This window comes from Anguilla rostrata, chromosome 19, assembly GCF_018555375.3.
Source record: "Anguilla rostrata isolate EN2019 chromosome 19, ASM1855537v3, whole genome shotgun sequence".
In the NCBI taxonomy this organism is placed as follows: Eukaryota; Metazoa; Chordata; class Actinopteri; order Anguilliformes; family Anguillidae; genus Anguilla; species Anguilla rostrata.
The window spans coordinates 2,738,280-2,755,666 of record NC_057951.1 but is presented as its reverse complement, the minus strand read 5'-3'; the positions used below and the strand labels follow the sequence as shown (position 1 = coordinate 2,755,666).

The window sequence follows — 17,387 nt, the reverse complement described above, 5'->3', positions numbered from 1 at the left end:
GAGGCCAGCGCAGTGCGTAAGGAGGCCAGCGCAGTGCGTAAGTACGGCGGCGGAGTGTGTAAGTACGGCAGCGCTACAGGCGACCCCGCCCGCTCCCTCTCGCGCCGATTTGGGAGCCGACGTACCGTGTCAGGGGCGGAGGTGAACACTTTAAATAAATGCTCTAAGTGCAGCCTGCATAACAAATTAGCCTGCACAGTTCGAGAGCGTAATGATAGAGCACTCCCATTGTTTTCATGCTGTCTGTCTGTCTGTCTCTGTCTTTCTGTCTGTCTGTCTGTCTGTCTGTCTGTCTGTCAGTCTGTCTGTCTGTCTCTCTGTCTGTCTGTCTGTCTGTCTGTCTGTCTTTCTGTCTGTCTGTCTGTCTGTCTGTCTGTCTGTCTGTATGTCTGTCTGTCTGTCCACAGATGTCGAGTGTTTTTTTTTAGTGCGTGCGCAAAGCCAAAGCGTGAAGTCAGCGTGAAGCCAAAAGCAAATTTCCCACGTTTCTACCCTTTTTCCTGTTTTGACTACCCGATTCCCGGGTAAGGACGCTGCCGTTGTACCCTTGAGCAAGGTACTTAACCTGCATTGCTTCAGTATATATCCAGCTGTATAAATGGATACAAAATGCCATGTAAAAGTTGTGTAAGTCGCTCTGGATAAGAGCGTCTGCTAAATGCCTGTAATGTAATGTAATGTAATGTAACTTCAGACGTACGCCTAGCCCGAGCTAACCGCTTCTCGGAAGTTCGCACCGAGCGCTCTTTTTACATTACATTATTACATTACAGGCATTTAGCAGACGCTCTTATCCAGAGCGACTTACACAACTTTTACACAGCATTTTACATTGTATCCATTTATACAGCTGGATATATACTGAAGCAATTTCGGTTAAGTACCTTGCTCAAGGGTACAACGGCAGTGTCCTACCCGGGAATCGAACCTGCGACCTTTCGGTTACAAGCCCAGTTCCTTACCCACTGTGCTACACTCCGTCCTATTGAGAGTGTGAGGGAGTTCCTGAGCGCGACCCGAAGGGGGGAGACCTCTCCAGTAGTCGAGCGCGCGCTTTCGCCAGCAGGAGTCCGCGGCGCCGCGTTTAATCCCCGGTCCCCCCCAACGAGGGCCCAACGAGAAAAAAAAGCGAATTCCCCCTCGCCGCGGCGACAGGAGGCGCGGCCGGGAAGCTGTCCAGGAGAAGCTCGTTTCAGAAGGGTCCACGCGGGAGGCCTGCGAAAGCTCGGCGGTCTCCTCCGCCGTTCCAACCTCGCCGCTGCTGCTGCTGCTGCTGCCGCGCGCCGCGCTTCCTCCGACCCTCCAAGGTCGCGAGGTCACGCGAACGTGCGAACGGAACGTTCTGATGTCACGATCGCCGCCGGCGACTGAAAGCGGCGGGGTTCCAGAACGCTGACCGAGAATTCCGAAGGAGAAAAAAAAAAACAAAAAAAAACGCATTCCACAAAAAAAAAAAAACCTACTACTCCACGAAAGGGTCGGCGCAATCCCGCGGAGCGGACGTCCTCGTCTCCGGCGCGGGTTCGAGCTAAACCTTCGGAGCCTTCCCTCCAGGGGGGAGCTGGAGACGTGCGGTACGAGCACGGGGGACCCGCACGCCGGTGGTGCGGGGGGCTTTTCGTTCGGGGGAGGCCGCACTTCGATATCACCTTCGCTAGCGGCCCGGGGCGGCGGCGGCGGCGGCGCGCTTTTTTCGGGGCGGATCGAGTCGCGGGGTTAAAATATTTACGAGCGCCCGCGGCCGTCGCGGCGGCAGCAGCTGCTGCTCCTCCTCCGGGCGACGGCTGCCAAGACCCAGAGTACCCAGACCGCAACAAAGAGGCGTTTTTTTTTACGAAGCTTAAATGCCATTCCATATTCCATATTCCATCCCTCCCTTCCCCCCTGTAAATGACTAAACTTAGGGTTGTAACTAGGCAGCTGTCTCATAGGTAACTTAGTTGATGTGTCTGTCTTAACGACTACTTGTATTTTTATTTATTTTTATTTTTCCATAGATTGCGTTGTTGCCGTTCTCGTTGTTAGTGTTAATCAGTTTAACCATCAGGGTCCAAGTTGAACTATGCGGTTGTTCCCTGCACTTGGACCGGTACTTCTCTCTAGGGGTTTTCGACACACTCGTTCCTGGTTATGGTTATTACACTTTGTTGTACGTCGCTCTGGATAAGAGCGTCTGCCAAATGCCTGTAATGTAATGTAATGTAATATTTTATTCATTTATATCGCTGGACGTTTTAGCTAAGTGGGCGTGGCTACGGTTCAGTGGGGCCCCCCCTCATGTATTATGCATTTAACCTTTTTTCAGGTGTGTGCGTATTGTACGCGCAACCTTTTCGGTTACAAGTCAGCTACGCTAACTGTCCTTTTGTGTGCTGTAGATCCCAAGGACGGCGATACAGGCAAGATTTTAAAAAAAAAAACCTAATTAGCTTGCCGATTCGCTCAGTCCTCGCCAAAGGGTTCTTTGGTGCGAACCTCTGAAACAAAAACAAATTAAATCCAAAAACCGGAGGAGCTGTTGCAGCCCCTTCATAAATGTTGACGTAAAACATATATTTCACAGTAAATATATATATATATATACTGTGAAGGTGGATACTTCAGTTGCCGCCACCTTCACAGTATAAAAGCACAGTGACTCGTCTGGTGTTAATCCAACTCTGACAGAGTTGAATAGGGACCGTACATACTCTGTACGGACCGCATGTACTCTGTAAACAGTCATTACATTACATTACAGGCATTTAGCAGACGCTCTTATCCAGAGTGACTTACACAACATTTTACATAGCATTTTTTTACATTGTATCCATTTATACAGCTGGATATATACTGAAGCAATGCAGGTTGAGTACCTTGCTCAAGGGTACAGCGGCAGTGTCCTTACCCGGGAATCGAACCTGCGACCTTTCGGTTACAAGCCCAGTTCCTTACCCACTGTGCTACTGTGCCACTGTGAGTTGAATAGGGACCGTACGTACTCTGTAAAGAGTCGGTTTAACGCAGAGCCTTTAGCTGTGAGGATATAACTTGACATGGTGGCCAGCATTAGGCACTCCGGACACCTGAACATTTGAAGCACGTGTTCAGGTATTACCCTCGCGCATATTCAGCTGGTGCAACGGTGGAACGCAGGCAAATTAAGGAGCGAACGTATGCGTCTGGTGCCCGGAAGAAAAATGGGGTCCAAAGCTACCTTCGTTCACGGCGATGAACTACAAGTGGACTCTTAATAGGGACTCCTGGCGTTCGGCTTCACGGACAGGCAGTACATCTTCCGGCTGATCGCGGACGGATCAGCTGATGGATTGATCGTGTGCGGAACTGCGAGGGGTGAGGTCGGCATCGGTTCGAGTGTGCTCGCCCCTGCTCATTGTGTTTTTACTCAGTGGAGTACACAGTGCTATTTAAATAAATGGATGGTAAATGGACTGCATTTATGTAGCGCTTTTATCCAAAGCGCTTTACAGTTGATGCCTCTCATTCGCCAGAGCAGTTAGGGGTTAGGTGTCTTGCTCAGGGACGCTTCGACACGCACAGGGCGGGGGATCGAACCGGCAACCCTCTGAATACGTGTCAAAGGTGCCTGAGATAGTCGCAGACAAAGCAGAACTCTGGGTATCAGGTACAACATTGCACTTCTATTGATGTAGAAGAGAGGCATTGGTTGGGTGTGTGTGCTTGTGGCTGAACATACTGAAGGAGCATCCCTTCCTTGGTTTTAACAGATTAAAAAAAGTCCCTTTCCACAAACAGCTCCAACTAATTTCAAGTGTAAGTCAGATATGTAGTATTTCTTAAATGGAAGCCGCAAGCTGACTTCCTGATCAAAAAAACAGCCCTCGATGCCATTTTACAACTTAATGAACCAAATACACTACGCTGCCAACTGCCAGGAAATGATGTCGCTTTGTTTCCAAACAGTAAAAGACTTTGCTACCCAAACCTGGGGTTTTCAAGTTCCACTCGGGGAGGACCCACGGTGCATGCAGGTTTGTCAGAGCCGATATCTTCATCAATTAAGACCGTTTGAAAGAGTTCCAACAAAATTTTGTGCAATCACTTATTCCGACAAAACGCAGGTTTGGCCCGCTGCCACGCCACTGAACTTCATTTTCACAAACAGTTCAGTTTCAACGACCAGCTGACTCTCAGTGATTGGGATGCCCCTGACTTTGCCCATCAATTAATAACTGAAACCGAATCAACACCTTCTCAAATGAATCATCTTTCTCACAGCGCATCACAAGCAAATTAAAGCCTGATTAAAAGTCTGAGAATGTGAACGTGGAATGTTTATTCTTCACGACATAAACAGCCGATTTCTGATGTCATGTGACCTTAACAGGCTAAATCATCCTTCACCAGACATCGTGCGTCTAATTAAGAACAATTGACAGCTCATTAATATTCAGAAGCTGGAACGAGGGTAGAAACTAAAACCAGCGAGTCCCCCAGCACCGGGTTTGCCCTGAACCATACGTTACGCATTAGACCAGTGGTGTCAAACTCGTTGCCATGGAGGGCCGTGTGTATGCAGGTTTTCATTCCAGCCTCAGATCTTGATTATATAATTAGTTAAATTATTTGCTGAATTAGGGATGCAGGTTTGTGCACAATGGTGACCCGACGTCTATGGTGACCCGCATTGTCTAAATAAAAATTTTCTTATATTCTGTGCTTCAATGCAGTTAAACGCATATGGCTGAATGAGTAATCAGACTCAATTAAGGCAGCATTAATTGGTTGGAATGAAAACCTGCATACACACGGCCCTCCATGGCACGAGTTTGACACCACTGCATTAGACACTGTGCATTTGAATCAATCCGACTTCTGAAATATATATTCTATATTTCTCTTTCGCTGCATTCTGAAAGTGAGGAATACGTATTTCCCGCCAAAAACAGACTGGCGTAGCGATCTGCGGTTGTGTTCCGCCGCCCCCTCTTTGCTGCACAGGCCGTATATTCTCTGACATTACTGCTGTACGTGGCAGATTTACGCTCACCATAACCTCCGTGTTATGAAAGCCCCACAGCTGGCCCAGCGAGTTTAAAACCCAGAACTGTAAGGAGGCGAAGGAGAAGCTGCACGCACGGACACGCTCGCGGCTAGGCTAAGCTACGAGGCGGCTAGGCTAAGCTACGAGGCGGCTAGGCAACGCTACGAGGCGGCTAGGCTACACTACAAGGTGGCTAGGCTAGACTACGAGGCGGCTAGGCTAAGCTGCGAGGCGGCCAGACTACCCTACGAGGTGGCTAGGCTAAGCTACGAGGTGGCTAGGCTACACTACGAGGCGGCTAGGCTACCCTACGAGGTGGCTAGGCTAATCTACGAGGTGGCTCGACTACCCTACAAGGTGGCTAGTCTACAAGGTGGCTAGGCTAAGCAACGAGGTGGCTAAACTGCGAGTCGGCTAGGCTACACTACGAGGTGGCTAGGCTACGACGCGGCTAGGCTACGCTACGAAGCGGCTAGGCTACGCTACGAGGTGGCTAGGCTATCCTACGAGGCAGCTAGGCTACGAGGTGGCTATGCGGCGCCTGAATTTGCGGCCAGGCCGCGTCCGTCCCATAATTTACGCTGTCCGTTATAGCTCAGGCCGGAGACCACGGGAAGAATTAAAGTCCATTAAAAAAAAGGGAGTTCCGCCATTTTGTCACATCGGCTACAAAAGGGTGACAAGGAGTTTTATGGCGGAGGATTTACTGGTGATTTCCACCGACTGGGAAGAACGAGGTCGTATCGATCGGGGGGGAAGGGAGGGAACGAAAGCCGCAGGCAGGTGGACTGCACTGACGGAAACGGCAATCCCATGAGTCAAAAGGATACTCGGCCCAGATCGACTGTTCATAGGTGTATAAAAAATTTTTTTTTTTAATGAATTGCTTACCTCATATCTCTGGTGGATGTGTTCCATTACATTACAGGCATTTAGCAGACGCTCTTATCCAGAGCAACTTACACAACTTTTTTACATAGCATTTTTACATTGTATCCATTTATACAGCTGGATATATACTGAAGCCCACTGTGCTACCTCCGTCCATGTTCCAGAATGTTCTTCCAAAAAATGAACGGGTGCAGATGCGCTTGTGCTTTAAACCCGGAATGTATTCCGGTGACTTGCTGGTGTTTCACATGACCTGTCCTGGATTCCTGGCATAATTCACACCGGGGAAACCGCGCCAAAATTTTAACCGCTTCACAGGAGCAGGGCAAGACCTGTGGACAAGAAAATCTCTCACGGCAGCGAAATCTCTGAGAACGATAGGGACGGAGTGTGGCACAGTGGGTAAGGAACTGCGCTTGTAACCGAAAGGTCGCAGGTTCGATTCCCGGGTAAGGACACTGCCGTTGTACCCTTGAGCAAGGTACTTAACCTGCATTGCTTCAGTATATATCCAGCTGTATAAATGGATACAATGTAAAGTGCTATGTAAAAAGTTGTGTAAGTCGCTCTGGATAAGAGCGTCTGCTAAATGCCTGTAATGTAATGTAATGGGTTCAGCCGTAAACACCCTCCTTCCTCTTCCTCTGCAGCGCCCTGGACGTCCATGCTGCCGTTCACCAGAAGTTAGCATCAGTTGTCACTGCTTCGTGAGCCTGGCCATGTAGCATTAAATCGCATTCATTTAGCAGAGCCGTTCATAAACTTGGCCCCAGGGCACTCCTGCGTGTGCTGGCTTTCATTCCAACCACAACTGCAATCCCTGAATTGTAAAAGATGTGCTCATCCAACACTTTAATATCTATTAAGGGATAATTTACCCAAGGCCAATAACACTGATATTATGATTTTTCATAAATGTTTCACATTCAAATTTTAATCAACTAATCATCTGATTTCCTGTAATTTGCTACAGTATATTGTGCTTGATAAGGAAATTACATTTTTAAGAGAGTAAATAAAAGTCTTACATCACAGGTAAGATTTGTGTAGCTGTAACTGATGAGTGTGGAAACCTGATAACAGTCAATCAATCAAATCAAATTTTATTGGTATAGCATATTTTACAGCTGTTGTCACAATACGCTTTACAGACAACCCTGGCCTAAACCCCCACAAGAGCAAGACTAAGGCAACAGTGGCAAGGAAAAACTCCCTGTGGCAGATGGGAAGAATCCTCGGAAGGAACCAGACTCAAGGGGGAAACCCACCCTCCTCTGGTCGGCTCAGGGTGCCGACTGGTGACCAGCATGTCAGCCAGTTAACAGGAACTGAAGTTTGTACAAAATGAATAGCTCAAAAAAGCAAACAGGAACAAGCCAAGCCTGCGTTGCGTTAAGGAATAAAAGACAAAAATGAAAAATTATGTTCTGTGAACGGCCTTCATATAGAGACTGGCGGCACTGTAACAAACATGCCACACGTATGCAGGGCTCCAACTTGAGCCAGAAATTCCACCACCATAACACTAGCTGAGACTTGACCAGACCAATCAGATTCAAGGGAAATGGACCTTTCCAGATGTTCTAGAAAGAGAGAACCTGTGCTGTAAAGACTATCCAGAAGATGACAACTGAACTCGATCAGTGTTTTCTTCATCTGCGCACTCCTCAGTGGCATCTCAATTTATCCAGAAACAAGCCGCTGAGATCATTACTTGTCTAAATTGCTTTAGATTAAAGAGAAGCACCTGGCTGTTGCAGACAGTGTAGTAACCACCCCTTGCCTATAACTTGAGTTCACCTCACTGTTTTTGTATTGCGTTATTCAATTCCATAGCAGCTGGCTGTGTTTTTTTGAATGCCCTGCACTACATCACGCTGTTATCCAGGCTTAAATTACAACGGTCAGACGGTTAGTTAGTAAAGCATGACAGAGTTTGGGGAGAAAGCGCCTGCTTTTTTTTACCTTACTGGCAAAATGTTGCGGGGCTGTTTTACGGTGTCGTTTTCTTCTCCACAGGGGCGGCTGCAGCTGAGCCTAATTATCGAGGATTATCCTTCCTCCCAGGCGCCCGGAGCCACGCGCCTCCTTATCTTCAGTTCCCCAACCCCGCCTGTCTGTTACCTGTCTGGCTATCGCCTCTCCCCTCCTACTGGAGGTAATGCTGAGTAAACAGCTCCCCGGACTCATTGCAATGCAGAGGCAGTGCTGAATCGCGGTAAGAAACTAGGAATTTGCCAGAAAACCTCACAACTTCGGGACCTTTATCTGCGTTCGGCTGTCAGAATCGTGCTTTTTGTGTAAAACGCAGCGGACCGAGGGCTTCTCAGTAACGCGCAGCAAACTGCTTCCCGGTGTTTCCCGGAGCTTTAACGAGGCGGCTAACCTGAAACAATTCTGCCGGCGAAACGAGCCCACGGAGCTCTTTTTTTCACCGCTGACGGACTCGCCACGCTCCGTCGACTGACGACCATCAACACCCAGTCACACGAAGACGTAAGCGGCCCCGCTCGGCGAGTCGTGAGCGCTGGGTGAGGGAGAGATGTCACGCGCTCCCCAGCTGGCGTTGAGTCACAACGCGCTCAGGCATCACGCGCTCAGTGCCTCGCTGTTTGCTCACCGATCATAAACCTGGGATGCAAGACTGAACAATGGGAACGATGATTTCTTGTTAAAACGACTTTAATATTAACCAGAGCTCGGTCGACGCATAAGTGTGGATTCTGGTTAAATGTGGCACGAAGTGCAAGAGCAACTGCTGCAGCTAGAAGCTGATTCAAGACTCATCACTGCACTTCTGTTTAAAACATCTAATAAATGTATTTATGACATTAATAACATTCAACAATAAAAAAACAGCAAAATAGTTTAAAAGCAACTTTGTAATGTTTAATATTACTGATATTGAATGGATAACTGTGTGTTTATATTGTTAATTCCAATGTTTTAGGATATCGTTGTGCCAAAAGCCTACATATTTATCTCTTTATTTAAGGCCAAAACAAAATAAGTCCTAAGAGTAAAGTAGCATATTTTGTCAACTCCAAACTCTTCAAAACATTAGTGGAAATTTAATTTCAATTTCATCAGAAAAACTACACATTACCCCTGTAAGTAAAAAATATTCTACAGTGCTTTGGTTTTCATAACAAAAGCGGAAAGTGTCACTACATCACAGTGCAGTAGTAGAATGTTTCAGTTCAGCAGCAAAATGAGTGCTTGTAGCATCTGGCGCCTGGGTGCTTCAGAGTCCATGGCTGAAATCTCATCACAGTTTTATAGCGAGGAAACCGGTCTTTTCCCATTTAATGGCTGAATGGTCAGTGACCTTCAAATGCGAGGCCAGGTTAATGACGCCATAATCGTCCTGGCTCCTGAGTCGCTCTGAGAAAGACAAGCTGAGCTGTTACCTGTACAGCAGACATGGGGAGCAATGTGTTCATTGCAAAAACAATTTGTGCTTCTGGGCCTGATTGACTCCTTAATTCAACTCAAACGACGCTGCAGTGCCTTCGCCGTGCACTGGGATTTCAGTTCCACGCTGAACACTCTGTCCGTTACATGCAATGCAGCGCTGAAGAGTGGGACCAATGGGAGGGCCTCGCTCCTAGAAAGCCACGCCCCCCCCCCCCCCCCACCCTGCTGTCTTGGTCACTGATGCAGAAGGCCTCTACTGTGAATGGTTATTACAGAGAGCAGCAAAGCAGCTTGCAGTAACGGTGCCGTGGAAACACATACAAAGATCATATAATTATAGTAAGAGATGGCGGTACGTGTGCTGCGGAGGGAGGAGGGATTTCTCCTTTACCTGGGGTGGCTGGAGAGGAGGGTCCAGTTCCTGATCCAGGATGCAGGATTCTCGGGTACAGGGAGTCGGGGTTACAGGGAGGGGGTGGGAGGGTTTAGGAGGATAGGGCGAACGTATACAGTAGGCTACACAGCCATGGCTTTCAAATTTGTTAGTTACAAAAAAAGTCATCCATGACCAGCACTGTCAAACATGACATTTTCAGTAACAAGAAACAAGAAGAGGGGAGAAAAAAGAAAACTGACAAAATAAATACAAGATCACGTACACAAAAACGTTTATTTGGGAGGGGGTCGGTCGGGGGGGTAACCCTGTGGTAACAGATTAAGCTTAAAGGAAACTAGATTCCGACGGTAGGAACACCCCGCGGAGTTAAAATTCGGCGCGTCCGAACGCCGCGTGACCCTTTTTTTACGGATGTGCGTCAGCTCGTCCCGCGGGGACAGGCGCCCAGGCCCGGGCCTCCCGCGCTGACGAACGCTGCCGTGTGATTGGTGGCGGGCTCCGGCGGGCCACGTTACCTGCTGCTGCCCCCCCCCCCACCCCACCCCCACGGCGGGAACGACGGGATTGGCGGTCGGCGGAAGTCCAGGGCGGCCGCTCGCAGGTGAGCTCCGCGGAGCGGCGCCGAGGTTGCGCATTGAAACAGCAATGCGGTCGTCAAGGGTTACGAAGGCGGATCAAATAATCACCGTAGTACACGTTTTAAAAAAAAACAAAAATAAAAAAAACACACACCCTTCAGCTCTAGGGGTTCCAATTCAACAGTTCCTTTGGGAGCCTGAGCAGCCAATGGGGTAAATGTAGCAGCTTGTGTCGTACAGACCTGCAGCTGTCTGTGTGTGTGTGTGTGTGTCTGTGTCTGTGTCAGTCTATGTAGCCGCTTGCTTCTTTTTGAATACCACTCACCGCCCATGCAGGTTCGGGCCATGTCAAATCACGCTGTTCGAAATAGCACAGTCGCGTTCATTCTCAGGCTTTTTTTGACACTTTCAAAGTTGTCGTCGTGCATCGCTAAGCAACGCCTCACTCCAGTCTTCATTCATTAATTTTAAAACAAGTTAGAGGGTGTTAAACTGCCTCAGTTAATCAGGGTGTATCTAGGGGCTGAGAATGCAAAGATTTGGCAGCTTAAAATGACAAAATGTAAGAAACAGATTATAATAAAATGGCACACACACACACACGCACATACACACACACACACACACACAATAGCATGTTTTCCAATTTAGTTAATGAAAGCACAGCTGAACCACCATGCCATTTGTATCATTCACCTACTATAATAACTTATAAGCACTACAAGTACTTGAAACTTTAAGTAAAAAGACCATTCATGCTAAAAACTAGTTTTTAACCTACTCAGTGGTTTTGGACATAGTCAGATTACACTTACTGCCCCCCCTCCCCCTAAACTGTGTTTCCTTTGGAGTCTGGACTGTACAAAGAATCGGACCCCGTAATGACTGCTTCCATCCGCCAGGTCAGCGAGCGGCCACGCTGCTGCCTGAGACGGAAGGGTAAAGATGGCGGTTCTCCCGGGTAAAGATGGCGGTTCTGCCGGGTAAAGATGGCGGTTCTCCGTAAGATGCGTTCTGCCGGGTAAAGATGAGCGGTTCTCCCGGGTAAAGATGGCGGTTCTCCCGGGTAAAGATGGCGGGGGCAGACTCCCCCCCCCCCCCCCCCCTCAGACGTCCGGGGCATGCGTGGGGACGGCGGGGCGCGTCCGGGCTTGTCTGGGCGCGCGCTGGCGGTCCCCTCGCGACGCCCCCCTCTCCCTGTGGGGGGGCGGTTTCCACTTGGGCAGCGGACTCTTCGGCTTCTTGCGCCCCCGGCCGGGGCACCACACCCGCTCGCAGTACTGCTCCACCCCGCGGAAGTCGCCGTCGCCGACCAGCCGGAGGAAGTCCTTGTACCACAGCTTGGGGGCGGAGCCCCGGGGGAGGGAGCAGGGGGGAGGGGCCTTGCGCTGGGCCCCGCCCCCCCCCGCCGCCTCGTCCCCGCGGAGCAACCGGTCCAGGCGCCGCCCCTCCAGCACCTCCAGCGCCACGCGGGCCAGCGGCCGGACGAAGCCGCGCTCGGCCGACTGGCACAGGTAGGCGCCCGCGTCCGCCCGGCGCAGGCCCAGGAAGAGGAGGCCGTGCGGGGTCTTCGCCACCCGGTCGCCCGCCCGCACCTGGGGGCACGGCAGATCGTTCGCATTAGTCATGAGCTCGGACGCCACCTAGGCCAATCGGCGAGCTCCGCCACCTGGCCACTCGGCGAGCTCCGCCACCTGGCCACTCGGCGAGCTCCGCCACCTGGCCACTCGGCGAGCTCCGCCACCTGGCCACTCGGCGAGCTCCGCCGCCTGGCCACTCAGCGAGCTCTGTATCTGGGCCTGAGGTTTATTTCCCTCAAAGTGTTATTAACACGGGAATGCCTTTATAGTGTCGCCCTGCTACACAATAAAATATTAAACACCTGAAATTACCTTTCGAAACGTGCGCGATCTAACGATCTATAGCGTATACAAAAGGACAAACTGGGAATTCAAGGGCTTCATCTCATGAATACGCTGTGTGCAGGTTGAGCAGGTTAGGCCCTCTAACTCTAAGCTCTCAGACACGCCCTGTGACGACAGAGTACCAGCCTGGGCACAGAACCTTCTGCCTTCTGGGTGCAGCCATGGTTACCCACATCGCCATAGAAACGGCTGCCCTGACTGAGCAGCTTCCATCCAGATCAGTTTCTCTGGCTCATTCACAGGCAGAAAACTTTCATTCCAAAGTTTCTATTTTCAAAACACTTCTCCCTCCATCTTTTAATTACTCCTTCAAGACAACCATCTCACTTTACATTTCAGAGTGGTTACATTTTTTTTTTGTTTGTTTTCAAAATCTTTAAATTACCATTGTTACTCTTAATGAAAATTATTTTTTGTTCATGCTACAGCTTCATGCTGTTTTACAGAATTAACAACATTAATGGAATTATTTGCCGCCGCAGAACACACGTTTTTGTAGCTTTCTTGTATCTTAGCAACAGCATCAACAGCAGAGACGGTGCTTTCTGATTACTGCACATCGGAGATTTGACTTTCAAAGGCGCGCACTGCATTTTCTGGAAAACACACCAAATTTCACTTTAACAGGTGGGCAGTTAACATTGGTCAAGGGTAAAATCGAGGAACATGGGTTGTGCTGCTCTGACAGGCAAACAAAACAAAAACTATATAAGTAGCCTGGTGCTCAGGCGTCTGATCTTCTTTGTCAGCACAATCAGTAACGCAGCAGAGACGGCTTGCGGATGACGCTCAAACACAACTTCAACAGAGTGACATGCAGTGTTCTAAAAACACACAACATGATAGATGTTACCAGAACCTCCCATAGGAACATTCGCGGTGCTTGCATTCTTCACGGAACAAAAAACAATAAAAGGTAGCGGCTCAGGGTCTGACTCTCGTACGGCGCAGTCGAACAGAGGACTGGCCTGCGGGACGGTCACTCCAGCAGGGTGCGTCTCCCGTCCCAGCTCCTCGGCCCGGGGCCTGGTCTGCACGGGCGGGCGGAGTTCGTAGGGGGGGGCCACGGACCGCTCCGAACCCCACTCGCCGAATGGGACCTGGACCTGTCCCGCACCGCCGTTTCACTTACCGAAAATTCACCCGCAGTCTTGTTTTTTCATCTTCGCAATTCCACACATTAGAATACATTTAAAAAATTTTTTTTAAAAGTGGATAAAATGCACTGAGGACCCAAAAACACAGCCAGTTCGGAACATACAGGACCATACAATAAATAAATAAAAAAAATCCCCCTTTCGCAATGCAGGCAGGGATACAGCGGTAAATTTGTCTAAATGTAAAAGCCAAAATCAAAGGAGTATACTTGCATTTCATCCCACGCAAATGTTATTTTATCCGAAAATACGCTGCCGAACATTATGCATGGTACCGTATTGTGGACTGCGTACGTGAACAGACAGCGCATACGCTGCATAAGACGCGGATGGAAGAAGACTGGCCCACTTCATGGTAAATGGTAAATGGACTGCATTTATATAGCGCTTTTCTCCAAAAAGCGCTTTACAATTGATGCCTCGCATTCACCAGAGCAATTAGGGGTTATGTGTCTCGCTCAGGGACACTTCGACAAGCCCGGGGCGGGGGATCGAACCGGCAACCCTCCGACTGCCAGACAACCGCTCTTACCTCCTGAGCCGTGTCGCCCCAGAACGCAGGCGAGCAGCTGAAGGCTTTGAGGGCAGGACCCAAACCTCCCAGCATGCACAGCGTGCCACTCAACCGCCCGGAGGATACGGGCTCTCTCTGGCGGGGTGGGGGGGGGTGGGGGTGGAGTGGGGGGTGGGGGTGCTGATGGAGAAGCTGGAGTTCGCCCTCCTCATACACCACTGCCCTGCAGCTGAATCAGGGGGAGTGGCATTAGGGGGGGGGGGGGGGGGGGTCTGTTTGCTGGGAAATGAGGACTGCTTTATGACTCGTTACCCTTTACCGCTACTCTCGGGTTAAAGGGCGCGTGCGAGCGACGGCGGAGTCCACGCGCTCTCGAGCCTGCGCTCCGTCATCGCCCCCCCCCCCCCCGCACGACCCCGCCCTCTTTCTCTAGCGGGATGCGCTCCCGCTGGGGTCCGTGGCGGCCCCCCCCAGCCGCCCGTTTCACGAAATGAGCGCTTCTCACGCAGACGGGAGAGAGAGGGGGGAAACGCAGCGCGGAGAAGCCGCCGTTCCGGGGCCATCCGCTGCGCCTTTTCGGCCCGAAACGGGGAAAATCGTCTCGTTTGCGCGTTCGGCTGACGTTCCATTACATTACATTACATTACATTACATTACATTACAGGCATTTAGCAGACGCTCTTATCCAGAGCGACTTACACAACTTTTTACATAGCATTTACATTGTATCCATTTATACAGCTGGATATATACTGAAGCAATGCAGGTTAAGTACCTTGCTCAAGGGTACAACGGCAGTGTCCTACCCGGGAATCGAACCTGCGACCTTTCGGTTACAAGCCCAGTTCCTTACCCACTGTGCTACACTCCGTCCTGTTCATTTCGTCACCGTGCTACACTCCGTTCCGGTCCGAAGTGACTGACGCGCAGGAGCGGGCTGTCGTGATGACGGCTCCCCCCCCCCCCCCACACCCCCCCCCCGCCTTTGGGGAAGAGGACGCTTTTTTGGACGCAACCTTCCAGAATGTTGCCGGCGAAGCCGACAGCCCCTCCTTCCCCCCCCCAGCTCACAGCAGGAAGCGCTGCTCGCCGCCAGGGCCGTACGTTCTGCGCTGGCCCTCTCAAACTGTAACGGAGCAGCAAGTGGGCCGGCCTTGTGCCTGCGTCCGCCAGCCAATAGCGTGGCCGCGCCCTGTCCTCGTGTCTCCGGGCCAGCCTGTCTCGATCCACCGCGCATTTCCGTCGCGAAACAACGCGCCTTTAACCCTTTGAGGCGTGAGGTCACAAACACGCGATTAGAACGTTCTCAGCTGAACATTCTAATGCCGATGTCACAATCGCTAGAATGCTCTTATCTGAACATTCTAATGCTGATGTCACAATCACTAGAATGCTCTTATCTGAACATTCTAATGCTGATGTCACAATCGCTGCCGGTGGCTGAAAGCAGCGGAGCTCTAGAACACACTGCCTGAGAATCTAGAAAAAAAAACATTCCAATGAACCTACACTTCAAAGGGTTATTGCCTGTGCCAGCTTTCCGGTTACAATGCTACCGTTGAACTCCCTTATCGAGTCAGCTGTGAACCTGAAGCTCATTACTAAGATGCCCCCCCCCCCCCACCCCCCACTGCCAGACCTGGCAAATATCTCAACAGAACACTTCTTCCAGGGCGACGTGAAACTCCGCCAAAGGGTTCTGTATATTCGAACGCGACACCGAAAGGGATATTGACGGCAAACGCGATCTGAGAGGGCCCATTTCATTCAAACTCAAACTTCTAACGAACGCAGACGCGGTTCCCGTTAACGCGGTCGCAGGAGCGGTCTGATGCGGACAAAGTGGCTCTTCTGCAGCGTGCCAGTGAGCGGATCGCTTTGCATTAGGAAACGATTCGGCTGGCCTCGCAGCCGAGCCAACGCGATGTCAGAAAAAGCGTATCGAACGCTGGCATTTTAACTGGAAACCTGGCACAGGCTGCACCTCTCCCCATCCCTCCCTTCCCCCCCTGTAAATGACTAAACTTAGGGTTGTAACTAGGCAGCTGTTTCGTAGGTGACTTAGGTGCATTAACTGTTTTAACTACTGCTTGTATTTTTTCCATAGACTGCGTTGTTGCCGTTCTCGTTGTGTTAGTGTTAATCAGTTTAACCTTCAGGGTCCAAGTTGAACTACGCGGTTGTTCCCTGCACTTGGACCGGTACTTCTCTCTAGGGGTTTCGTCATACTTGTTCCTGGTTATGGTTATTACACTTTGTTGTACGTCGCTCTGGATAAGAGCGTCTGCCAAATGCCTGTAATGTAATGTAATGGAAGGCCTGCGATACGGCACTACATCTGAAACGAGGCAACAGAACGAACCGAGAAGCCGGTCGATAACATTCTGGGGAAATGGTACCGCAGGGTTCAATGAGAAGCCATGTCTCTCCGCAGAGCCCTGGGCCATTACCCACAAGCCATCTCTTCGCCGGTGATCGAACCGACGGCGTTCGGGGAGCTCTCTCAGAGCACAAGCCTCCAAAAATGGGCATCGTGACAAAATCACACGACCCCCAAAAACACATCCGTACGTCGCCGTAAGGAATCTGATGTCACATTTGAAATGTGGCGATATTCATTTTATCACACTTTTATTGTAATTACCATCGGTTTCACTTTGGCGAATTAAAGAAATATCGAGTTCTCTTGGAACAGGTACCTGAAAATAATGTTTTCTGAAACCTAGCCGGCTCTGAGCACAACGCTCCAAAATGGCCGAGGCATCCAAGCTTGCTACTGCCAACGTAAAGCACTTCCTGTCATGCTATTTCCACGGAAACGAGCATGATCTGCCCATCCGTTTCTCAGATGAACTCCTTAAGTCTCGGAAGCGTACCGTTGGCTGGCGCCCCTTCGCACTGCTGGACGGCGTTCCCGTGACGAACGTCCTGTCTCCGGAAGCGCCTGGAAAACAGAAAGGGGGGGGGCCACACCAAACCTTCATAAAATGTCAAAACGGGCTCCGGTGGTGGGCAGAACTTGCGACGTTGTGAACCCTGCTCTGAGTCAGTCTGGAGAGGGTGAAAGTGCGTGGCACTGCCCTGTCCTGCCTCTGTGCTCTGGAGGAGAGGGAAGGCGAGACTCTTAAAGTGGTACAGGGCGGAGTGTTGGTCTGGCCTAGTACAGCCTGTTCCCCGCTCGCTCTGACCAGCCTGTTCCCCCGCTCGCTCTGACCAGCCTGTTCCCCCGCTCGCTCTAACCAGCCTGTTCCCCCGCTCGCTCTAACCAGCCTGTTCCCCCGCTCGCTCTCACCAGCCTGTTCCCCCGCTCGCTCTAACCAGCCTGTTCCCCCGCTCGCTCTCCCCCACTCACTCTAACCAGCCTGTTCCCCCGCTCGCTCTCCCCACCTCTCTCTAACCAGCCTGTTCCCCCGCTCGCTCTAACCAGCCTGTTCCCCGCTCGCTCTCCCCCACTCTCTCTAACCAGCCTGTTCCCCTGCTCGCTCTAACCAGCCTGTTCCCCC

The 17,387-nt window shown here is 50.7% G+C and overlaps 1 protein-coding gene and 1 long non-coding RNA gene across 2 annotated transcripts in view; one reads left to right on the top strand and one right to left on the bottom strand.

The window, feature by feature from the left end:
- Positions 1–7,050: 7,050 nt before the first annotated feature.
- On the top strand, positions 7,051–9,164 carry LOC135245743 (uncharacterized). Its single transcript, XR_010327366.1, has 2 exons — positions 7,051–7,807; positions 7,916–9,164. It is a non-coding gene; the product is annotated as an uncharacterized LOC135245743 (long non-coding RNA).
- Positions 9,165–11,313: 2,149 nt separating this feature from the next.
- The window catches only part of LOC135246028 (semaphorin-3E-like), a 40,522-nt gene continuing 34,448 nt past the window's right edge, over positions 11,314–17,387 (bottom strand). Inside the window, exons 15-18 of the mRNA XM_064319520.1 lie at positions 16,732–16,828; positions 13,903–14,019; positions 13,158–13,319; positions 11,314–11,931 (exon numbers count right to left, since the gene is read on the bottom strand). Coding sequence (XP_064175590.1) covers positions 11,395–11,931; positions 13,158–13,319; positions 13,903–14,019; positions 16,732–16,828 — 913 coding nt within the window. The 3' untranslated portion in view covers positions 11,314–11,394. The remainder of the gene's footprint in view (positions 11,932–13,157; positions 13,320–13,902; positions 14,020–16,731; positions 16,829–17,387) is intronic.